Below are 25,925 nucleotides of genomic sequence, written 5' to 3'. Positions count from 1 at the left end.
AAAAAAAAAATCATATGTTAAATGAGACATAAGGTTTCATTTTACATTCCCCAAATTAATAATTATACTGGCTCCTACTAGCGGTCCCATCCATGGGACCAACTTCACGCACCTGGATTAAAGTAAAACAGCCTATTCAACACAGAAAAATATTAAAAAATCCAGTTCCTAAGGTAAGCGCGTTCAAACAATCAAATAACTCGTAGAGTTACGGGTTCTTAAAGAGGCTCCTTCTTGAGTGCAAAACTGCGACTGTGTGACAGTGTTTTGGAAAACTTTGACCTTCAGCGGCTTTTAAAGGTTCATATTTTATCACCATCCATCGTTGACATAGAGCGAGTTTACGGGGTTTTTCTAGAAATAATATACGAAATAAATATGATGTTATATAAGAAAAGTCCGGCGCTCTACTTATTTCGATAACGCTATTTTTATCAATTAGTCATTTTTAATAGATATTTAATCGATTAAATGCAATATCACTCGGGTGTTGTATGCAATAATCATTGCAATACTGATATTATCAATGTCACAAGGTTGTTGACACCTCGAGTGCAGCCAAGGCAAGGAAAATTTCAGGTATCATATCAGAAAAACAGGCCAAGTGCGAGTCGGACCAAAGGAAGGGTTCCGTACCATTTGCCGTTACCACTATCGAGCAAAAATGAGCAAAAAAGCACGTTTTTTCTTGACCAAAACATTTATTTTATTCTAGTTTTCAGTATTTGTTGTTATAGCGGCAACAGAAATACATCATCTGTGAAAATTTCCTAACTATCACGGTTCACGAGATACAGCCTGGTGACAGAGGGACGGACGGACGGACGGACAGAGCAGCGAAAAGAATAGGGTCCCGTTTTACCCTTTGGGTACGGAACCATAAAAACTAGCTTTCGCCTGCAGTTTCATCCGCACCGTGAAGAAACAACACCTGGATAAAATATAGCCTACATAATTCCTCGATAAACTTAACTTTGTTTATTGTCTTAATTAAATGTTTCTTGATGATGATGAGTATTAAGTATAGATTTTATAAGGAATACATAACCTAGTTCGATGCTCGGGCTATCTAATACTAAATGCATTTATCGAACCCAACGAGTTAATATGTAGTTGTATCTGAGATAAATTGTCCACAGCAATGGAGCCACAGGCTTGATATTTTTCAGGATACACTATATGCTATTTTCCTGTTAAAGTATCAATTTTACTAAGCTCATCGTGATGAGGTTTTTCCGGTTATCACTAGACTAATAACAAGCATACATTGACAATGAAAACATAAATAAATCGTGGTTATAATCTATCTAATTCCGAGCCGACATTGATACCTTTAAGTAATAAAGTATATTATGATAAAAATATGGCGTTGTAGTTAATTAGTTTAAATTGCAAGTCATTAGAAGTAATTATCTATTAATAGTAAATAACTGAAAAAAACACTGTCATTTTGTTACCTGGAAATATATTTTGTGCACGTTGGTTGATAAAATACCTTTAAAACTGATTTTTGTTTTTTCCATAATTTCCTTAATTGAATATAGCGCAAGTGGAAAAAGTCATAAATATCTTCTGTCTGAAAACCGACGCTTTATAGTTTTAACTTAACAGGTCTAGACCCAAAGGTTATCAACTAGCATCACATATAAATAAATATACGTCACTTATTAACATCCTTTTATGAGCTTGTAATCAGCGAACAATGCAATCAGCTCTTAAAAGTAAATAAACTGCTTTTAATTTAGGATGTAACGGCGCCGCGATGACATGAAGTGTATTGTAAGAATCAAGTGAAATGTGATACTAATAAAAATAGTTTGAAGTATAAGTTTTACCTATTAAAAATACGTTTTTAGTTCATTTAGTCGTTAGTTTCGTAGGGTCTACATAGGTTATATCTTTTTCTCTTGTATATTCCTATACGAGAAAGGTTTAAAAACAAAATTAATTTTACAAATGACCAAATAAAGTTTTATTTTTATTTAGAAACTGAATATTCTTAAAATGTAATGCTCAAAAACTAGGAAAGAGTGTTCAGGATCAAATAAACCACTTTTTAAATATTGGTTACATTTTCAAAAAATCTTCATTAAAATATTGCACTGTCTATTCTTCTTGTTCTACTTCATCTTTCTAGCCCATGATCTGTCTCGTGACAAGGTCCGTTTTCTATCCTTTTCTTCAATTTCGCTCTGTCCTGAACATCTTCTTCGAGTTCGTAGCTTTTCAAATACTGCCCTGTCTATTCTTTAATAGGTCTAGCTATCACGTGCGCGGACGAACTACTTTTGTATTATACTTAAGCGTAAATGTATATCGAGAATGAAGATATCCAGAGCGGCGCCTATCTTCAACTTTTTGAATGGCGGAAACCTTTGCAGTAAACCGATTGCACAATATTTCGTAAGGATAATATCTTTATACTTAATGTAAATATTCAGAACAATTATTTAATTTAAACTTCGGGCGTCACAAGGGTAAGCCCCTAGTCGGCTCGTTCCCATCTGCTCCACAAATTCCTTCTCAACGGGTCCAAAGCGAAAAAAAATACTTTAAAAATAATAAAAGCCTTCCCTCGGTCTCCAAAAGATTTTAAGTACGTACGTAATTTTGATATTTTCCTGACGATGCACAATTTTTTTTGGAGCTATGTGAACGGAATTTGAAGGTATTGGACCCAAGTGGAAGAAATGTATGAAAACTTTACTAAGAGAAAACAATGGGTTGGAGTAAATGGGAACTACCCTTTCTGCCAGGAAGTATCGGTTTAAACCGCTTAAAATAATGACGCGTGAAAGTGGTAATTTTAAAGAAACAGTAAAATCATTATGCAAGTTGTATGTGGATTGTATTTTTTTGGTAAAGTAGGTAATTGAAAACGAACATATAAACAGCAATTTCAAACCAGCGGATTTTCCAAGCGGGTATTGCCTACACGCGACGAATGTCACGTGAAATCATTCAATGACAGGATCGCGCCTCAAAAGTCCAGCGGTAAATACGTGACTTTGAAACCTGGTAATTATGCATATTTGGGTCACAAATAAAATAAAAGTTTTAACTGTGATAAGGGAGAAAAATAGAAGAAAAGGAAAATAAAACCCTTTGGTTTATAGTTGACCAATTTCGTGCCGTAATGCACCGTGGCAGAGACTTAAGATTATGATTATCTTATGTAATAAAATATCATTCGATATTACATAAATATTGTTTACACGCGCGCGCCAATAGTACGTGTCAATAAAGGACATCCTTGTACATAATGTAAATTTTAATAGTAGACAGTCGTCCATGTAAAGCGCTGAAAAAGTTAAGACTTTGAAGCCGACACCAAAATAGTTGAGAAAAGTAGGCAAATGATGTGTTTAGAAAAATCTTCATATAACGTAAATTAAGAAAGAGTAACTATTTCCAATTTACCTTAGTGGTGTTTTTTTTAAATATCTACGGAGGTCTCTTTTCAGCTGTGTTAATTGGAAATTGATGATGTAAAAACAATAAAAATGTCGTCACATTCCTTACAATACTAGAGATACAATAATCGATATTGATAACTAACGACATTTTCGTTAAAATCAAATTTATTACTTCCTTCCACCCAAAAGATGACTAGTACCTTAACGAATTCTGAAAATCGAATGACTTTTAATATTTTCGAAAAAAGTAATGATATCATAACCTTGTTTAGACCATCTATTTATTGAAAATAGTTCAGCAATTATATCATCGCGTGGATATTCCTTATCAGTGATTAGGGCACTTAATATTTTTACAGTCAGTTAAGGCAACCTTCACTAAATATTCCATTGATTAATTATTTGTTCCAAATAAAAAATCAACTGTGTGACCTTATTTAACTGTTCCATCATCATCCTCCGAGCCTTTTTCCCAACTATGTTGGGGTCGGCTTCCAGTCTAACCGGATTCAGCTGAGTACCAGTGCTTTACAAGAAGCGACTGCTTATCTGACCTCCTCAACCCAGTTACCCGGGCAACCCGATACCCTTGGTTAGACTGGTGTCAGAATTACTGGCTTCTGACTACCCGTAACGACTGCCCAGGATGTTCAATGACAGCCGGGGCCTTATTTAACTCTTCCAAAGGCTTTATATCCTAAAGGTTTTATTAATTTAATTAGCTCTCAGTCGCATCCAATTTCAAATTCAAAATCGTTCATTTCAACCAGGATGATAAATCAACACTTATTCTCAAGTAACAAAGACCACTCAAAAAAAAACATATTCAATCTTTTTTTAATCAATTTTCAGCACTAGAGATCTTATGGCTGAGATGATGATGATCATGACTTTGAAATTGTTTATTATTTCTTTTGAGTAATTAAGAATCTGACACTCCCTCACCTTACTTTACCTCAAGTTAATTTGATGATTTCCAACTAAAAAAAAGGCCTATGCTACAATGTGTCATATTATATTCTTAATCGTTTATTTCAATTATAGTTAACGAAATGCCAGTGCCACGATGTCTCTCAAAAAGTGTCGTGTGCAACCGTCCTTAGTTGTCACTAAAATAATGGTGACGATTTAACTTTACTAGGAAAACAAAAAACTGTTCACCGGAATAGATATGAAGTAATATGATACATGCATATCCTAATTATTTATATAATAAGCTAGAAAGTTGATTTGTTTGTTGGTTTGTTAAGTTTTCTTGTTCATTTTAGATTTTTAACTTTTGGAAAGGAATTCCCTTCAGAAATAAGAAAGGTATGGGCAAAGTTAAATGTGTAAGTAATGAGCTTAGAGTGAAAGTAATTTGAGTGAGCTTCAATTAAGTGTTTCAACCTCTGGAATGTAGTCCAAAGTCAAAATATATCACCTCAGACAACGATATTGACTAAAGGATTTAAATAATCTACGTTACCAATCACCGGAGGGTGATAACATCTTTTATTTCATCGAAAACAAGTAAACTTACAATTAATGATAAACGTAACTTAATATGTAATAATAATAATGATGAGAAGTAGGTTATGGAAAATATACCTAATATACTTGAATATACTGGCGTTTAGAGTAATCACCCCGATAATGATTACGAATTTACAATCAACGCAGTAGATAAAATTGGATTAGTCTATTAAGATAGTCACAATGTAGGCGGGTATTATTTATGTGTCCGTATCGCTGTACGCTCCCTATATTTGTATCGCAAACAATTGTAATTTTATTGAGAACAAATGTGTTGTAACAAACAGTTCATAATCAGCTGTTGTTAGATCTAGAAGTGAAATTGAAGCAGAAGAGTTAAATGTTAGGTTAGTTAAAAAAAGTGATTTTAAAATGGCTGCAGTAAATCCAAACGATGAAGAGAGGTATCGTGAAGAAACAACGAGGGAACCGACTGAAGAGGAACCTCTACAGCAAAATGAAGCAAAAGCACCTACGCTCAGTTTTAGTGAAAAATTGGTTGACGTATTCAAAAATATAACCTTAGAGCCAAGCTTATTGTTATTCGTGGTATCGGCGATGATCATAGTGACTGCCTCACAAAATCTCAACCTTGAAAAGGCATGTCGTGTAAACCTCAACTTTACAGACGAAATCTGTGATTCGCTGAAGTCACAAAACATTGAAAGCCAAAACGAGTATGAAAGAGAAACACAGAAGTTACTATCAAGAGCCATGTCATGGAAGACTTACCTTTCAGCTACAATTCCATGCATTTTAGCTCTTTTTGTGGGATCATTCTCCGACAAAACTGGTCACAGAAAGTTTTTCATTGCCATATCCATCATTGGTCAATTGCTCATCGGTATCAACAATATGATCAATGTGTATTTCTTTCGTGAACTGACATTGGAGGTCCTGGTTTTCTCTGAAGCCATTATTGAGGGGTTATCTGGCGGATGGTGTATTTGCTTCTTGACGGCTTTTGCATTTATCAGTTCTATTACAACGGATGAGAACAGGACTTTTAGGTTAGGACTGGTTAGCTTTAGTGTGACGGTGGCTTTCCCTATAGGAATGGGTGTTAGTGGTGTTCTCTTAAAGAACTTTGGTTACTACGGATGCTACGGTTTGACGACGTGCTTACAATTGATCAACTTGTTGTATATCATTTTGGTAGTAAAGGATCCGAAGAGAAATCCTGAACAGAAAAAGGTAAGTGCAGACATTTATTTTCCGATGTATAATTGCAAACGAACCTTTGTGTTAAATTCTTTTATCATTATAGGTTACATATAAATTATGGTATACCTATTAACTAAAACATTTTCAGAAGAAACGAAGTTAATTGTAAAAGAAGTATCCTCTACTTCTTCTCTGTCATTTCAAATCGACTCTCTCAGATTATTTTCCATTAAAACTTTATTTACTTCTTTCAGCATGATCGTCAAAACTGCTGCCACTTCTTCCGAGTTCTATTCGACTTCAGGAATGTCAGGGACACCCTGAGCGTGCTGTTTAAAAAGGCTCCTAAGAACAGAAGAGTACGCCTTTGTGTTCTTCTTGGAGTCGTCAGCGTTCTTTTTGGACCTATGTATGGTTAGTAATAACACTTTTTATTTAAGCTTAAAGAAGTAGGAGGTTTGAAGAACTGAGGATGTCATAGATAAATGTTTTATCCACATTTGAACAAGCAAGGTGACCTTCAGAATCGGTCGCTACTCACCGATCCCGTCGAAATACATTAAGAGTGTTGCTACCTTATTACTACCAACTACCATTAGTCGTTACCAATTGCTATGACAATAATCAGCATCTAAATGTGCCATTCTGGTATCAGGATGGCTCTCCCGTTTTTGTGAGATGGAACTTCTATGACAATCATGCGGAACAATGGATCATAAGGTTAAGCAAAGTTTAGCGTGGTTGGTTTACACGTGTCTGTCAGCCTCTTCAAGCGTCGAAATCTAAACGAGTTTATGTTTTTTCTTTCAGGTGAAATATCAGTTATGTACATGAACACGAGGTACAGATTCAATTGGGATGAAGTGAAGTTCAGCATTTTCCAGACTTACAACTTTATCACCCACACTATTGGTAAGATCATCTTTTTCATTCTACTAGTTTTTTGGAAACCCAATCACCACTTGGAAGTATCTAATTATTAAAAAAAATATATCAGGTCCTTTTAAACGATACATTTTCTAAGAATAAGTAATCTGCTTAGTTTTGTTCACGTGGGCCTTATAAAGGTCAACAGAGAATATAATTATTTTTCATCAAATCTTAGAGTGAAGGCCTGTCATACACTTTAATCGAAAGATTTTAAATAGCTTTTAAAACACTTCTGTTGTTTTCAACAAACTTGCAAGAAAACCAGTTTTATTTTTGTAATGACTTGCAAAATACATATTATTTGTCATTTAACTATTCAAATATGTCATTACACTAATGAATGTGTAAACTTCTAATTAGTCACTTCCCGTGATTGTAGGAAAACACTATTAGGTATACTACAAGTATGATAATTATCGATCCATCGCGTACTCTATCGAATCGAATGACAAATCGGATGTTACTGATATATTATATAATGACATACTTAGCTAATCCTCTTTACGAGTTCGCTGAACTTTTTCAAGGTGCATTTTGATGACGTTATTAAACCTAGCCACACCTCAGCATTTAAATTTATCAATTTTGATTTTATCGATACTTGAAAGTAGTCACTTGCATTAATTTGACTGCACCTCTTCGAGTGCTCTTGAAGAGGTCATACAGATTTCAAAAGAGGATTTATTACGTTAATTGTATCCTTTGATGAGAAATCTGTAAAGCGCTTTTTCTGTAATAAGCTTTTGCGACTACCTATTATATTTAAAAGCAATTGAAAGCTGACTTGAAAATTAAAACAAATGACTCTTGACTCTTGCCACAGTAGTACTCGTAATTTGGTTCTCCACGGTCAAAATCAAAATCAAAAGTCTTTTATTCAAATTAGGCTGCAAATCAGCACTTTTCGAACGTCAGATGTTTACAAAAGACAGCCACCAAAACGCCCACCCTTCACCGCTTCCTATGTGTTTTTGCTGGGAAGAAGAAGAAAACAAACTCCCCAGCAAGACCAGCGACGGTCTATTATGACCATGTCTTTTATTTATGTCGTAAATTACTATTTCCAGGTACAATATTCTCCATACTAGTGCTGTCCAAGTACCTGCAATGGCACGACTCCTTGCTGGGTATCGTGTCAACTTTGAGCAAGATCGCCTCGTCCTTCGTCTACTGTTTTGCACCGAATGAGAAAATATTTTATCTTGGTAAGTAGTTCTTGACTAGAGCAATTCTAAGTGATAGACAGATGTTGTGTGTGAAACCTGGAACCCTTAAAAGCAAGGGGATAATTGTATTAAGAAGAACTTCCACGATGCTATGCCTTTTTTTACCGACGTCAAAAATCATCAAATGACCCCTCCCGCTGTGGGTTAGCAGCGGTGAGGGAGTGTCAGACTCGTACTGACTAAAAACCGTCGTGTTCCGTCATAGGCCTTTCATGTACCAGGGCCGCGGTATCTCTTTCGAACAACCCGCAGCCCCGGCAGGCCTTGGCCCTGCTGGGCTCCGCTGGACGATGCTATGCCTGTGGTTTCCAAACTCCTTCCGTCTGTATAAGCATACAGGATGATATTGAATCTCAAAGTTTTAATGAAAATGCAAAAAATAGTTATCATGGAGGTAAAAGCTTTTCAACAAGGCTGCTAGGAACTATAAATACGAAAACGAATACCATTTTTTTGGGTTTTTGTCCAAACGCAGCCTACAATACTGACATTGAAGGATCGTAGGACCCTTTTAAGCTCATATTGATCTACTAAGGGTTATTTTTATCTTAATAGTGGTGGATATTTTGCAATATTACATTCACACGTAGGTATATGACTCTTTTTTTTAATTTAAATTAAGAATATTTTCTTTGATTGGATATTATTTTACTAATCAAAGTTGTGTTAAAATAATGCATTTTTTGGATATGACGTACCCATTGAATTATTGACTTATCGTACAAAAAATAAGGTTATCAGTTTTTTCAAAGAAATAATTTATGAGTAAGCGGAAATATGACATGAAAATATCTGCCCTTCAAGTTAAAGGATAATCTTTATGACATTGAAGGATTTTTATAATCTAAAACTTTATATAATAATAAATCATTACGATTTTGGGTGGGAGTGGTCGTTATTTTATGTCAATTCTTTGCAATCGTTGCAAACATGAGAATATATTATATTAACGTTAGGTTACTTCGTCTTACAAAAGATTTAGAGCTGCCTCCATGCAAAGAAGGATGGTGCAGTAATCACCACGAAAGCTCAGTGCCAGTTGGTGATTTTAGACTTTATAGCGGTAGATGTTTTCTTTCACCTTCCATAATTTACTATAGTAAAAAGTTAGAAGTGTATGAGACTCCTCTAAGAATGCCGAAGATGGACGTAGTCAAGGCTAGACCATGGTCAAGGCCTACACAATACGATGTCTGGCAGTTTCTTTTAGGGTTCTTAGGACATATATGTAATTTTTCTCTTTATAGTGAACTTCATTATCAAAAGGAACAATTTTCCAGATCCATCTGGTTGTATCTGAGATCACTTATCTCAGAAACTGCCTGCTTAAGTAAACTAATAAACTGTATGTGTTCTAACAGTGGTTCTAAACACGTTGTAATTATTATTAACTTATCTCAAAGTGACGTGACATCTAACAATCGTTATCATTGTATCGATAATACTCGATACGAAATACACTATACTCGAATGATTACATATCGATAATTCGATAACCTTTTAACGGTATCGATAACTAGTCATTTTCCCGTGGTTTCACCCGCGTCCCGTGCGAACTACTGCCCGTACCGAGATATAATTTAATATAGCCTATGTTAATCGGGAAGAGTGTAGCTTTCCAACAGTGGAAGAATTTTTCAAATCGGTTTAGTAGTTTCGGTGCCTTTAGGGTACAAACAAACAAACAAAAATGTTTTCTCTTTATTATATTGTTAGTATAGATAGTATTTTATATAGTACAACGGATAACGACTTGGCCATTCCGTTCTAATCTATAATATCTTCGCAATTTTATGATTATGGTTAAATAGTTTCTATTGGTTTTATGAACGAAAATAAAAATAATCGCGCGAGCATGACCTAATTAGATTTCATTATTGATGTCAGTTTTATTTCGAATTTTTTACATATTTTTTGAAGATTGTAAGTCAAGATATGATGTTTGACACACGGCACGCCTTTTTGTCAAAATAGTTTAGATCTGTTATCCTCGTGTTTTATCAATATTTAGGTACCTATAGGTACTGATTGATGACTATGTGATTTTGTATTTGGTTTTTCCATATACGTACATATTTTCTTTAGGATCGATATTATTACTATTATGTATTAATGCATTTTTCCATTCGCAATGACAATGATATTGACTGAATAAACAAAAAATGCTCAAACATTTTCTTTTCAGCACCGTTAGTTGAAATTCTGAATGGAACTTCTCTGCTGGCTATGAGGTCAATAATCTCCAAATTGGTTGAACCTGATGAATTAGGTAAGTTTTTAATTTTAATATACTTAAAAAAAAAACATTAACATAATGGCAGTTGTTCAAAGCTCGTTAGTGACAGTCCCTTGGCCCTCGCTGGTGTGCGGGGGACGTTTATAACCGAATAACTATAATATAAAATTAAGACTAAATAAAATTCTCAATTCTTATATTTTAAGTTCTTGATACAGGAAATTTTGCAACGAATTCAAGGTTATCAGAAAATAATCAGCGAATAATCCTGTGTCATGCAAGTAAAATAAACTCAAGTAGGTAGCAACTGCTAGTAAGCGGTTTTAGTCATTAATCTATTGATGAATTCAATTAAGTAGTAAACAAGACATTATATCAAGAAAGTATAGGTACAATATAATGAATTTTCGTTTTCGTTTTTTTTTCTGAACGTTAAGCACTCGTGTTTTTGAAGTACCTATAAAGATAAGTTTAATATTTCACACATGTTTGAGTTGTATAGACTAATGTCTCTCATTCGAAATAACATAGATTTAAATTATAACTTTTTTTTTATATTGAAATTTAAAAACCATTTCAATTAAATAATCGAATAATATAAACTCTTTTGCAAAAAAAGCGGGCACCTATGCGAAATCTTGGTTTTAAGGACTTTATATGTATTTCAAAGGGTTTTAATAACTGTAGGATGTTACTAGCATCAAAAGGGTTAGACAAGTATGCGTGAGAGTGTATTCTAAATTTGAATTTTGGAGAAATGTTAAAAAAATGGTTAAACCTTGCTGTGGACCAGTTCCTGGTAGAAAGTTCGTCGACGTTTTGAAAAGTTTTTGACATGAATTTCAGAAAACTGATAATGCAGTTTTAATTAATGATTAATGGACTTTTCTTTTACATCAAAACATTTTTCAAGAACTATTCGTTTTTAATAAAAATTTTACCTGCTCTAAATGATCTATAGTGATGATTGATGGCAATGTCAAGAGTTTCGGTATTTTTGTGTAAAGTGTTCTATTGTTTAGATATTGTACTCACGCGGTTTAAAATATCCCTTTCTCATAAATAAACACAATTTAGAGTAGTCTCAGTACTTCGGGCTGCGACAAAACCAATTTAAAGTTAGCAGTGCCGATCACAACTCGTCTCCTATCAGACTTTGAAATTTTGAAAAATCTTGAAATTCTACAAAATACAGAAAATAACCGATAGACTGTAAGCGTAAGGTCTTAATGTCTCGTAATCACTAATTTTTAAACAACCTCGCCTCTGGGGAAACCCCGTATACCTCTGAAGATCTATGAGTCTGAACGTTCAAATAACGTGTTTTCATCAAACGGACATTTTGTTAAATAAACTTGCCTGCGCCGAGGTTTTCGTATATCTACAGTACTTTCCTGCTTAGATCATAACAATAATTGGCTACCTGCTCATTTCTTAAGAAACATACCTTTGGCCAATAATTTTGAACTCATGACTCCCTTTCAGCTAAATCATCGTTTAGTAACCCGACATCTATGGAGTCGACATCCAGAGCTTCAACGCGGCAATAATTTGACTGTTTGGATAGCTTTAACCCTCCTCATAATTTTTCATATGGTTAATTTAACATTTATCACAAAATTCGGTATTTTTTAAATGTCAAAGCCTGATAGGAGACGAGTTGTGATCGGCACTGCTAACTTTAAATTGGTTTTGTCGCAGCCCGAAGTACTGAGACTACTCTAAATTGTGTTTATTTATGAGAAAGGGATATTTTAAACCGCGTGGGTACAATATCTAAACAATAGAACACTTTACACAAAAATACCGAAACTCTTGACATTGCCATCAATCATCACTATAGATCATTTAGAGCAGGTGAACATTTTATCAAAAACGCATAGTTCTTAAAAAATGTTTTAATGTAAAAGAAAAGTCCATTAATCATTAATTAAAACTGCATTATCAGTTTTCTGAAATTCACGTCAAAAACTTTTCAAAACGCCGACGAACTTTCTACCAGGAACTAGTCCAAAGCAAGGTTTAACCATTTTCTTAACATTTCTCCAAAATTCAAATTTAGAATACACTCTCACGCATGCTTGTCTAACCCTTTTGATGCTAGTAACATCCTACAGTTATTAAAACCCTTTGAAATACACGTAAAGTCCTTAAACCAAGTTTTCGCATAGGTGCCCGCTTTTTTTGCAAAAGAGTGTATATTTTGCTGGAAATGATAATATCTACTGGTACCATAACGAATACTTCTCTTAAGAAATAGAAGAGAATTCCAAGATAGTTTAAAAGGCTAAACAAATGACTGTTAGCCATCCATTTCTGAACATAGGCCCCCTAATCAACCTTTTTTGTGGAAATTCACCAAATGACACATCCCGCTGCGAGTGCAGTGGGAGACAATGACAGATTTTTGCAGACTTAAGCTTTGTTCCTTCTAAAACCCTCTATGTATCAAGACCACGGTAACTCTTTCGAACAATCTCGCAGCCCCTTTTAACCAACTTTTTAACGTTCCAGGTAAAGTGAATTCGCTAGTGGGTATGGTGGAAACCCTGATGCCTCTGATCTACGTGCCTCTATATACCAGGGTATATGCTGCTACCATGGAGGTACTGCCTGGTGCTGTGTTCCTCTTAGGAGCCAGTATGACGCTCCCAGCTGTGGTTGTACTCTTGTGAGTATAAATACTTCTTAATACCCGGTTCCAATGTATAGAAAAACATTAGTTAAGCTTACGAGCGTACATAAGAAGGTTTTTACATAGACCCCTATATATCCCAGAATAAATGGTAGAAGCTGTCATCCGTGAAAAAAACATTTTGACGAATGGTAACTATATAAGTAAGAGATACCTTTCGTAAACACCTGTAAAAGGTTAAATAAAAACCTCTTACTCTGTCCTTAAAATAATAATCAGTTACAAAACATCTTCTACTTCTTCTTATCTCACGGATTTCAGGTTTGAATGTCTTACATGCCCCTGACACCTTATGACATCAAATAATAATAAATTATGAATAATAACTACTTAGATAGGTTATTGAAACAATCTGTAAAATATTTATGGATATACGATATGGTCCTGGGTTCGATTCCCAGATTGAGTGGTAACTTTTTATGTGGTTTGACTTTGAGGGCCTAAAACAGAAGACAATAATAATAGGTATGAATGTGCTTGTACCTACTAGGCATATGAGGTGTATGTAATTATATTCGAGGAAAAGATATGTTATGTTTATTTCTTTTATTATTTATTTAATATGTCTTTCATTTATTTTTCAGCTGGTTATTCTACGAACACAGGAAAAATGTCAGGAAAGAAAAGAAAATGGCGAAGTATCCGGATTAATGAAGAATTATTATCTTGTAGTTAGTGAATAAATTAAGTATAAATATAGTCTAGGTAGTCAATCTAGATATTAATAGATTTAAATTGTTGTGTTATAAGTAGGTATATAAAGTTGCGCCTGTACCTTAATTTTGGAATTTAAATTATACTTTTTTAAATAATGCTTGTCTTTTATTTAGGTACAACTATTTCTGGAAACTTTAGCTTTTAGCTGTAAGGAGCTACTGGTCCTAAATGGCGTACCTTTTGAGCAAAGATGCAGCTTTTTTCAGCAAAACTCTGTTTTTTTCGTGGGTTTCTTTACAGTTAGTCCAGAACTAAAGATTTAAGAAAATATTCATAGCAGATCTGAAACCTTGTACTATTGAATAATTGTACTATTGAAACATCATTAATTAATTCGCAGTATTATTTAACAGTAGTAGTATCTTTAAGTGGTAGTTTTTCAGAAATGTCAAAGTCAAGATCATTTATTGAGAGTAGGTTTATTAGATTGGCAATTTTTCACCTCAATATGTAAAGAGAAAAACACTCCCTTTCAAAGTTAGTTCTAATACCTGATGTAAAACAAAAAATAAGTAGAATATTACGAGCATTCCAAATAAAAAGTTGAGCATCAAGATTTTCGCCCGTATTTCTTTAAACGGGTGTCGTGTCCAAAAGGCAGGCTGTATTGCTGCGTTGATTGCTGATTCTTTACCTGAATGTGGGCCAGCCTTGAGGCCAATCTTCACGTGTGGAGACGATTTTAACTCTATGTAGTGTGTGTTGATAGGGAACACTTTTAGTTTTTAATATCTACGAGATGTTCAGCTAACGTATGTACGTATGAGTTCGTTAATCACTTGAGTCAATTCTATATATGAATACTGATCTCTACTGCTACTACTGTCGTAGACAGGGAAAAATACACTATGGATCTAGTTATCACCAGCGTCCCATGGGCACTACTTAGCATATCGGGATAAACATTGCTTATTATCAATAGGGTTAAAAATACAGACAAACAAACTCTTCAGCTTTATGACATTAATATAGATTAAATACAGAAACTATCCAGTTACTGGCATTCAAATCTATACTAATATTATAAAAAGGAAAACTTTGTTTGGATGTAATGAATAGGCTCAAAAACTACTGGGCCGTTTTTAAAAATACTTTCACTATTCGAAAGCTACATTATCCACGAGTAACATAGGCTATATTTTATCCCGGTGCGGCCAGTAGCTCCCACGGGACGCGGGTGAAACCGCGGAAAACGTCTAGTATTACATAAAGAAGTTTGCACGAGTGAACTTGTGTGGCACAGCTAGTCTTCAAGAAACAATGATGACCATATTCTTACATTTGATGATTCCACTTGGCCTAGAAAAGCACAATTTGGATCAATACAGTCGTAATTACAAAATTAGCCTCCAATTAAGGACATTCATTACCTAGACCGGACAATGTCATACGGTGCTTAAAAATAGATCGTACCTTCATACTAGCGGATTTTCCGGTCCGTTTTTTACACGCACGTCAGACTACGATCGACAGAAAAAGTATTGTGCGGTTTCACGTGTCATCGATTGAACCGATACTTGTCAATTGTTTTCTACTTTGTACGATCTCTAAAGCTATACCTATATAGCCAAAAATAGTCCTCCCTTTTTTGGAAGTGGGTTAAAATAGTAATAGTAGGTACTTTTCGATGATTTTCGTAAAATAATGGATTTAATATATTTGTTTTGAATATATTTTACACGTGTATCACTGCTTGCGTAGTTCCAAACCTAGATAATTATAGAAATAACAACAACGGCCTATTTATTACGCCACAAGGTATAATGTACTTATTGTATAACTCGAACATTAATTGACGTAATTAGTTTAATTTTAGTAACTATATCTTCCACGTCATAATGTAATGTTAGACTGACCGCAAGGCTGGATACATCTATAGGAGTTAGTCTTTGTAGTAGGTTTATCAGTGTGTAATTATAGGTTAGGACTAACACTTAGCCGTCGTACCAAATAAACTTTTAAAGGTCTGTTGAACACTTGTCTAAAAAATGGCAGATTATGACGTTGAAATAATGTCCGTTTTCCAGCCACATTTTTTAAAACATGTGTTCAATAGATGTTTAAGTTACCTAAGGCTGTAGATGTTCTATTACGTTAAAGCGGGTGAGCCATACTATAGGTACTAAAAACTAACTAAAGTTAAGTGAAAAAGGTCCCGACGAATTGAAAACCTCCTCCATTTTTGCAGTCGGTTAGAAATAAGCTAGTGTGAAAGCTTTGCTACTATAAAGCTTCAGTAACGTTCGACAAAGAAGCTGTAAAATTGCGGAGATAAACTAATGAGCAAATGTTTTGGGTTTTTAGCAAAATAATAAATAATGATAAAAAATGTCACGTTATCAGCACATGGAACAACGTTTTCCTTAATATACATAGTTTATGTAATAAACTAATTACATATTTTCTTTCGGATTTTCCACACTGTTTACAAAAAGCTATTGTACATAACTGTTCTTTTCAATTTTTCCGACTGTTTACAATATGTAAGTCTTGTTAGACTTGTAGTAACTTGATTTTGCAACAAGTCCTATATGCATTTCATAATTTAGTTGTAGGTACGAAATATCTTTAATATCTATACTAACATTAAAACGTTAAGACTTTGTTATGAGCTAATATCAGAAACAAAAGAATGTTGTCAGATTTGAAAAATTATTTCGTCATTACATAAGCCCTCTTATCGTAGAAAGCTAAAAGAAAGAAGAAAGAATCTATGCCTAAGGCACCTAACCTACCATAATATAGTTGCTTAATATTTTCGTTGACTACGGCATAAATGTATAGGTTATTGTTAGGTATTAAGAAGATTTTCACTTATAGTAAAAAAATGCATGTCACGGTTCGCAGTTCGAATAGAAGCAAAATTTGTAGGAATTTAACATACATTTCTAGGAAACAACATCAAACAAACTAAACGACCTAATAATGGAAACAAACATCAATTCTTTGACGGATCATCATTCAAATGAGTGTTAGTACTGATAAGAATAATCCTTAAGCAGACGAACACTCGATTTACACTAATGAGGACAGAAACTGTCGCGTTCGCGTCACTGGCGTATGTTCATACAGTCACTTAGCCGACCCGGCGTTCATTCAGACCTCCCTGAGAGGCAAGTCGTGTGACGGTCTCTTCAAGTAACTGAATACTCCCTCATTAACATCTTTTCCACATATTTTTATTAACATCGCAACGAGGAAACACATTGTTTTCAACTCAAACTAAAATAGATTTATCTGTGTTTACAAAACCACAATCACGCCGAGGGAATTCTAAGAATATTTACTATTGTAAACCTGGAATTGTTTTATGACAGGTATTAGAAAACGTTGATAAAAAGAGATGTACGCAATTGGCCCGTGTAATATTCCTTATCAGTATCAAGTCGAGACATTATAAATATTGAATCGGATAAAATATTATATATTATAAGAACCACAACAAACAGTTGATGTACAAACAGACGCAACACGGGAGTATTGTTGTCGAACAAACTCATCACAGCACGGACGACAAAGACACTACATTGACATGTGCGTGAACACAAAGTAGCAAGAATGACTCCCGACAGTGAACCTGTGAAAACTAAAGTAGAAATCGAAGACAGAAAAGATGATAGTGATGAATCTTCTCCTTTGAAACCAAACCCAGAAGAAAAAGTAAAAGATGAAAAACATGAAGAAGAAAAAAAGATAACTTTTAGAGAACGGCTCAAAATAATTAAAGAAAACACTACAGTGGAGCCTATTATGGCTTGCTATGTCATGCCCAGTGTACTCGCATCGTTAGCTATATCAAATTTAAATTTAGAAAAGGCCTGCAGAGTCAATCTAAATTACAGTTCAGAAGTGTGTGATGCCCTAAACCTAAGACAGACGGAAAATTACACTTACGAAGAACAAGAAGTGCAGAAGCTTATTGCAAGTATAGGGGTATGGAAGAACGTGGTGCAAACATCGATTCCTGTGTTACTTATTCTTTTCGTTGGAGCATGGAGTGATAAGACTGGGAAGAGAAAAATATGTATCATGCTGCCAATAGTTGGGGAATTTGTTGCTTGCCTCGGGTTCATCGTGAATACATATTTCTTTATGCTACCTGTGGAAGTGACTGTGTTTACGGAGGCTATATTTCCGGCGATAACTGGGGGTTGGTTCACGAATTTCATCGGTGTGTTTAGTTACATTGGGGATATTACTACGGAGGAGAATAGGACCTACAGGGTGGGTTTGGTGAATATGTTCATGTCTTTGGGCTATCCCATCGGGAGTGCGTTGAGCGGTGTGATGCTATCCTGGGTGGGGTACTACGGAGTATTCACAGTGTCTTCTTGTCTTTATATCTTCAGTTTGGTTTATGGTTTCGTATATTTGGAAGATCCGAAGCAAAGGGCTATAAAGAAACTTGTAAGTACCTTGTATGATTAGTAAATTTATTAGCAGATAGTAAATAGAGATCGCATTCATTTGAAATGCTTTGTTGTTTTAAACAAAAGATGTCGTTAGGTATAAAGACAATAGATAATCTGAAAGAACTGTGTTAACGTATTGATTTATTTGTGATTTAGCGCAGTTGTAATTTTCCTTTATCTTATCAGTCGATGACTGATTTATTGTTTATTTATAGTTTTAATCATTTTTAGTCTTAATATAGGGTTTAAATAATTTACAAGGGTATTTTTTGTAAAAATAGCTGAATTACATTTACGGTATCATCATGAACGTCAAACACAATATAATTCCGAGAATTAGAATTTCAAAATGACTGTAAAATATCAAAAGGTTTTAATACAACAAAGCTGCAAAATAAATACAAAGAAACATCCATATTGCTAGCTAAGCTTTTCGTAGAAATATTATTTTCGAAGAAAATCATCATGTTAGCATTTTTTTTTCACAAATGCACTCATAATATTTAGCTGCCGAAAGCGGGTGAGGCATACGTGTGTGTGTAAATTCATGCACATTCTTTTTGTAAGACTCGGTGACTCGGCAACTACTGAACGTTCCGTAGCTCACACACACAAAGACAATGGCATGTACATGCAAACACAGGTATGGCTTACCCACATTTGTGTACTAAAACTACATATACTTGTTTTGTAGATGGATAAAATTACATACAATTTCAGGAAAATAAAAAGCACAAAAAGAAAAGCTTTCTCCGAGAGTTCTTTGACTTGGGGCTGGTGATGGAAACTTTCAGGGTTGCCTTCAAGAAGGGCCCTGGGAACAGAAGACTGAGAGTTTGCCTACTGCTCATAGTTGTATGCGTGGTATTTGGACCTACTCATGGTAAGTACCATAGGCTTTTGAGAAACTAGCATTTTGAAGGGACTCCGGAGAAAATTATACGATAGTTGCTGCTTCAAAAACAAGTGAAAATCGGATTGCCTATTCTTATTTAATGGCGTCCACGGCCGATTTCGGCCACGGCGGTTGTTCCCATTCAAGGAGATAAGCCAGCTGCGCAGGACTTATTATAGTGCACGAGCATTTGCGCAGACACAGGTGCACTCCCTATTCCTTCACTCTCATAACCCGATGGGACGGCAATCCGACACGACCGGTAAGAGATCCGATGCACGGGTGAATCAATCACCAACTTCCACACTACGGGCTGCTTTGTGAAAGTTTAAGAAAATACTTATTTATTATAATGACGTCCAGGGTAACTGTCGGAAAAATTGTTATCTAGGTAGGCGATGAATTATAGAAGCTACTTCGTTTATATTTGCGGAAAATAGTTTCCTCAGGACGCAGGTACAACTGCGGGCGAAAGCTCGTTAGTAATATGGGAATAGTGGAAAGTAGATCATCACCCTATATTTCCATCGCTATTACAAAAATGGTGTTAAATTACCAGAAGAAGACAATTTTCGTCCAATGCTAACAATACTGTGTGTAATTTGATAATGATACGTAAACGATAATGAAAAATCTAACGTCACAATAGTATTTATTTTTCCTTCTACTATATCTCGGTCATCAACGAAATTCCGCATTGATACAGCACGTCCAAATTGTTAGCCTAGATTGATATATTAACCTGGATTTTACTACGGAAATACAATACTTAGTCACATGCTTTATTTCAGGTGAATTCAGTGTGATGTACCTATTTACCAGGTATAGGTTCAATTGGGATGAGGTCCAGTACAGCATGTGGTCTACTTACTCTATTGTCACAAACTTATTTGGTGAGTAGAACATACGTATAATCATCATCATCATCATCATCTCAGCCATAGGACGTCCACTGCTGAACATAGGCCTCCCCCTTTGATCTCCACAGATACCTGTTGGAGGCGACCTGCATCCAGCGTCTTCCGGCGACCTTTATAAGGTCGTCTACGTATAATACTATACATTGTTTATTGGTTTGCACCTAAAGGCTTCGTAACTACTAAACCGAATTGAATAAAAGTTGAAGCTGTACTAGCTATGAAAGCTATACTATTTCCGGGCGACATAGGCTATACATATGTTATCGGGGGATGCAGTTTTAACAGGAAATGGATGAAACTTCTAAAAACATTTATATTTATAAATAATTTGCGTTACAATTATGTTATCGTCACTTACTCAAAAACTAACCAACCAATTACTCAAAAATTGAACTTGGATTTAGTTTTACTTTTTATTCGGTTGTGTTAGTATTTAGATCTTCCTAAATTTTGCAGCCTGAGGTCATGGCTAATGTGTCTTGGAGCTCTAAACGGTTCCAACTTCCTTATTACTATTAGGTCTAAGCAGGCAATAAACGGAATCCGGTTGTTATATTAACTACTGGTCATTTAACGACGTGTTAGCTAGATTCCCTTCATTAGTTCAAGTGAATAAGTTCTAGATTGAACATAGACACGATTTTGTAGATACTTTCTTATTATTTATCTACCTAGGACGCCAAAATATTCCCCCATATATAATACGACCGATAAATTATAAGGTTAAACAACGTGTGGCACGTTCGGTTCGTAGATGGGTAAGAATATACATCTTGTCAGAACCCAGTTAACTGGGTTGAGGAGGTCAGATAGCCAGTCGCACATTGTAAAGCACTGAAAATCAGCTGTACCTGGTTACACTGGAAGCCGACCCCAACATAGCTAGGAAAAGGCAGATGATGAGTATTCCGAAGAATCCAGTGTACCACATAGTTATCTGTAGAAAAATATTTGATATACACTTTGTTTTCCAGGAACCTTCTTCTCAATCACCCTGTTCAGCAACTATATGAAGCTGGATGACACGATCCTGGGCATAATTTCTAACACCAGCAAGATCATAGCTTCCTTCGCCTATGCCTTCGCTAGGAATGACCTGGAAATCTATTTAGGTAAGCACATGTTTTTTTAAGGAGTTAGGACTTATGAGCAAAGGACCTAAACGATGGATGGATTGTGTAAAAGACGATGTAGATGGAACTTATTTTAATCAGACGCCAAATAGAGAAGTATGGAAAAAAAAGCTACGCTGATCACTTAAACTATAATATGAATTGGGATGATGGCAAGAGGTTGATGATGACGAATGAAGACTGATGAAGAACTTGCTAGATATGCAATGAGTTTCTAGATTCTAGAAAGCATAGAAACTGTAAGGTAGACTATATTTACCTTTGGGACTGCTTATCAATTTCTTATTCGGCTTTTTTAGGATGGTTTGTAAATAAAAAAAATACCTATTTCTTGTGACGAAAGTCAGTTTAGCACGAATGTTTTTATAAAATTGAAAGTTTCATAATGACACAGTGGTAACAGTTGCATTTTACCACAAATACTTGTACACAGAACTGAGAAATTAAATGATTTGTACCTTTATACTCAGGTAATATTCTACGCTTTGTATCTTGCATCCCAGTCCCAGTGGTATTAACTACGGTCCACATATAAGTAATATAACATAGAAGTACATAACCGGATTATGTACAAAACTGAACTCGTAAACCCTGACTCGTAACTTTTAAATGGCAGTTATAAGTTTAACAGCATTCAGCTTTATGTTAAATGAATTACTCTCAGTAACGGCTTTGTAAACGATTCATAGTTTATATTGTTTTACGAGGCTTAGTTTATATGTAAATTGTTTTATTTTATATCTAACACCTTTTTTGTAGTTTTTATTGTTCATTTGTTTAACTTTTCGTATGGGAAATACCACGGCGTTTGAGAGTGTTTTTTATTCTTAGACATGTAGAACGTCTGTTGAATCGTGTTACAGACATTAATTACATAATGTGGGATAGTAACAAGATTTTAAAATCACTTGAAAGGAAATTAAGGTTGCGTGGAATTATTTAACGGTATATGTTAATATGAAATAAAATGTAACTAAGTATCTACACTGCGTGTATCTATAACGATAACCAAACCATAACCAGTTGTCGGCAATTAGTCAAATGGTTATATAGTGCAATCCACCTTAAAGGTGGACCTTAAAGGTGTACCCCCTTGCAAGCTTTTAGTCGGCTCATAGTTTATTTAGGCTTATAAATCAGTATGATGATGAATTATTTGATTTTCCAGTCAAAGTTTTCAGTCGGTCAATCATAGGACCAAACATCGGGTCAACTGTCGGCGACTTACTTTAGTCTGTGTACTCTTAAAGTTACAAAACAAATGAAGCCCATATAGGTCTCGTAAAAAATACATTACAAGAATCTTGCATTACACTACAATACATTCCATTAAAGGATAAATGGCTGTAAGTTTTTTCATGTAATCCATTTCGATATTGACTGCGAATCCTTAATGTCAGCTTCAATTGATTGATGACTTACAATTCGTAAAAGATATGCATTCACTTTATTTACTCCGTAATGATGTAGAAGTAATCCATTTTCAGTTGTTTTTAACACGCTTTTTTTAGATCGACCTCTATTTAACTAACTACATATGTAATGGAATCTAACCTCCCCACTCAGAGACATTTAATGATTACTTCAGTCACTCCTTAGTAATGGAATGTCATACAAATCCTTTACTAAGTAATGGCTTCATTAAATGTCTCTGAGTGGGGAGGTAAGGCAACTAATTTGACCATTTTCCAAGGATCGTAGCGTCAAGAAAATTTACAGCTGTATGTAGTTTTGAAGACTGTACAATAACATGGAACATCGTATTATAACTGTGTTTGGACTTTTTAGAAAAGTCATTTAATGAACTTTAACCACGAATAGGTTTTAAAATCTAATGATGAAGCCGGGTTTGTTTTTTTATGTGCGTTTTGCAAGCCTTTTTAGTGTTGTTTAACTATTAATTTATTTAAGATAAAGTAAATGCCTCCGTCTTTATATTTACCCAGTTTAATAGCACTGCAGTGAATTTTAACGAATCATTTTGTTATTATGTTGAAACACGTGTGTTGAGATTTTATAGTTTTTTGATTGTGATATATTTATTTACATTGATAATGAAGTGACGTGAGAAATAGTGTCAATATAATAATTACTAATTAATAAAAAACTAAGTCAATTTAGTATGTCTAAGATGCTTACTGTCCCACAAAAGATTGCCAACGTTTATTTTGTGTCGTAATTTTAAAACAATAGTTATTCATTATTGTATTTTGTCTTTTAACTTAAAAATACCTGAAATAAAAAAAGGATGCATAATATGTTACTTTAAGAGGGAATAGATTTCACAGTGTATGTACATTATCTGTGTAAGGATCATCTTTTAGAATGAGTTCCAAAAGACGGCTAAAATGTTAGAATGTTAAAAGTAAACTATACCATAATATTCCATATCATCATCATCAACATCATCTCAGCCATAGGACGTCCACTGCTGAACATAGGGCTCCCCCTTAGATCTCCATAGATACCTGGAGGCGACCTGCATCCAGCGTCTCCTTTATAAGATCGTCTGTCTACCTTGTTATTCCATATTACGTAATAAAAAAACTTGCTCATTCATTTACCTACATATTATGTACATAATCTTATACGTCACTTATGCAACATCTTGTACCAACTAAAGAATGTATACCTTATAAAACTAAGAAGCCTCTTATATGATATTATTATCTTCCAGTATTTGCATGCTTTATTTGTTTCTCGATAAGATGGGAAGGTTATCAGCAATTAAACAGTTTGTTATCAAAGTGGCAACAATTAACAATACAAGTGTCATTCCCTTCATTGATAAGGGGGATAAAAATCGTTTGTGTAATCAATAGCGAGCTTTATTTGCTTAAATATTTCAAGATTTCTTTTTCTTAATACGGTTAAGTTTTTGTCAGCCGATAGTTTGTCTGGGCTCGTAAATCAGTATGGAGATGAATGGTATTGCGCACATTACAATAATCAGGTATTCAACCGGATTTATTAAAAAGTTTGTATGGATTGTCAATTACCTTCAAAATAAACCGCCAGCGAACTATCGGCCGACAGTTTACTCTGCAGTAGCTTAGTATGCTTTTCTATCACTGATATCAGAACCATGTCTATGAAATGCATTATGTGTATGTAGATGAAGATTATATGAAGTAGGTGCATTTGGTAAAATATAATAATACTACTTGTTTCCTGTTCACAGCACCTCTGTTGGAAATATTGAACGGCACCTCCTTCATTGCGATGCGGTCTATTGCTACCAAGCTGGTGAAAGGAGAAGAATTTGGTAAGTATTCATTGACAAAAAACTGTTGTTTGTTCATATAGATTTAGCGTATTTGTTGTTTTTTTTATTTTTCTCAGGCTAATAGCGAGATCCCATCGAAATTGTTCACGCACATTTATTTGCCAACTAATAATTAATACGCGTCGGCGTAGTCAGTCATGCCACAGCTGTCATATGTTCGCGCAGAAAAGTTGCAATTTTATGGTCATTAAGAAATGTTCGACATAACTTGTTACTGTTTGCTAGAGCGAGTAGACCTCGAAACACAACCGTGTGTCTGACAGTATTTGACACCGGAGGCAGGAGGTCTTATTTATAGAAATACATATAATTATTACTTATCCTATACCATTTCAATTTCCAGGTAAAGTGAACTCCCTCTTCGGTCTAGCAGAAGCGACAATGCCACTGATCTACGGCCCCCTGTACTCCAGGACGTACATGGCTACACTAGAAGTGCTACCAGGAGCCGTGTTCTTACTGGGAGCGGGACTGACGCTTCCTGCTATTGCTATATTTGGGTAAGAGTTCTTTGTTTATGACAAATTTTAAGGTCCCGTACAAAATTTGGTTCTATCAGTATATTTTTGATACCATTTTTTCTAGATTTCCCCTAACAAAGTTAGACTGTTAAGACCGTGTCTACAGAAACATTCGAATTAAGATCCTTCTCCTCTCTCTATTTTATTTAAAGCTTGCTACTAATGTAGATTGTACGTTTTTTAGTTGATTTGTTAATCTTTCAATTAAGTTAAATATGCTTACATCTAGAGAAGATTCATGTCAATGTGAACTCATGAACTTTTAACTGCTGATGCGTTAATCATTGGGCTATTGCTCCGTTTATATCCAAATCACACTTCTATTATAATTTTAATTTTCTATACCTAATAATTCAAAAATTCCCTCTAGAGATTAAAACCTTCTATTTATTTCCAGATGGCTGTATTTCGAGCACAAAAAAGATATATTAAGAAACGCCGCGTTAGCCGAGGATAGTGAAAAGCAACAAGCTGAGCAATTAAAGTAAATTTTAATGGAAATGGCTTAAAAATATACGGTGCAAGATGTATTGGGTTCCATAGGCTTTATGTAAGCCGGAGTGAATTGATTGATCAATCGCATCGATGGTTAATACATTATGTACTTATATGGTGTTTGTTTTCTTTTTTGTTGCGATAGTTTGGTGGGTGAAAAATAAAATTTACATATCTGAAGGGCTACAGTGTGAACTTGTGCACATTTATAGAAAGCTCGAAATGTAAGAGGTCGTTTATGCAAGTATTTTCGTGTCTTATACTGATTTATAAGTTCGCGTTCGAATGATTACAAAAATCCATCATCAGGGCTGGTCAAATGGTAAATTAATGATAGAACTGAAAAATAGCCTGTTTATAATTA

At 34.7% G+C, this 25,925-nt stretch overlaps 2 protein-coding genes across 2 annotated transcripts; both read left to right on the top strand.

The window, feature by feature from the left end:
* The first annotated feature begins 5,107 nt into the window (after positions 1–5,107).
* LOC110370511 (lysosomal proton-coupled steroid conjugate and bile acid symporter SLC46A3) lies at positions 5,108–13,994 on the top strand. The gene is made up of 7 exons (XM_064034146.1): positions 5,108–6,125; positions 6,350–6,509; positions 6,906–7,007; positions 8,093–8,230; positions 10,437–10,520; positions 13,002–13,158; positions 13,767–13,994. Exons 1-7 carry the CDS (start codon positions 5,304–5,306, stop codon positions 13,831–13,833), a joined length of 1,530 nt encoding a protein of 509 aa, XP_063890216.1. The 5' UTR covers positions 5,108–5,303; the 3' UTR covers positions 13,834–13,994.
* Positions 13,995–17,079: 3,085 nt separating this feature from the next.
* LOC110370486 (proton-coupled folate transporter) lies at positions 17,080–25,676 on the top strand. The gene is made up of 7 exons (XM_049847384.2): positions 17,080–18,306; positions 19,032–19,194; positions 19,998–20,099; positions 21,101–21,238; positions 24,441–24,524; positions 24,889–25,045; positions 25,464–25,676. The coding sequence occupies exons 1-7, from the start codon at positions 17,458–17,460 to the stop codon at positions 25,552–25,554; spliced, it is 1,584 nt and encodes a 527-aa protein (XP_049703341.2). The 5' UTR covers positions 17,080–17,457; the 3' UTR covers positions 25,555–25,676.
* Positions 25,677–25,925: the final 249 nt, after the last annotated feature.

The sequence above is a fragment of the Helicoverpa armigera genome, chromosome 4 (assembly GCF_030705265.1).
Source record: "Helicoverpa armigera isolate CAAS_96S chromosome 4, ASM3070526v1, whole genome shotgun sequence".
Lineage (NCBI taxonomy): Eukaryota > Metazoa > Arthropoda > Insecta > Lepidoptera > Noctuidae > Helicoverpa > Helicoverpa armigera.
Note: the sequence above shows the minus strand (reverse complement) of the source record. Positions and strands in the feature narration are given on the sequence as shown.

Excerpts from the sequence above, each read along its gene's own strand:
- LOC110370511 (XM_064034146.1), top strand. The coding sequence starts at position 5,304 with ATGGCTGCAGTAAATCCAAACGATGAAGAGAGGTATCGTGAAGAAACA. Across the intron at positions 6,126-6,349 it reads GAAATCCTGAACAGAAAAAG|CATGATCGTCAAAACTGCTG; the intron begins GTAAGTGCAGAC and ends TACTTCTTTCAG. Across the intron at positions 8,231-10,436 it reads TGAGAAAATATTTTATCTTG|CACCGTTAGTTGAAATTCTG; the intron begins GTAAGTAGTTCT and ends TTTTCTTTTCAG.
- LOC110370486 (XM_049847384.2), top strand. The coding sequence starts at position 17,458 with ATGACTCCCGACAGTGAACCTGTGAAAACTAAAGTAGAAATCGAAGAC. Across the intron at positions 19,195-19,997 it reads GGTATTTGGACCTACTCATG|GTGAATTCAGTGTGATGTAC; the intron begins GTAAGTACCATA and ends GCTTTATTTCAG. Across the intron at positions 25,046-25,463 it reads CCTGCTATTGCTATATTTGG|ATGGCTGTATTTCGAGCACA; the intron begins GTAAGAGTTCTT and ends ATTTATTTCCAG.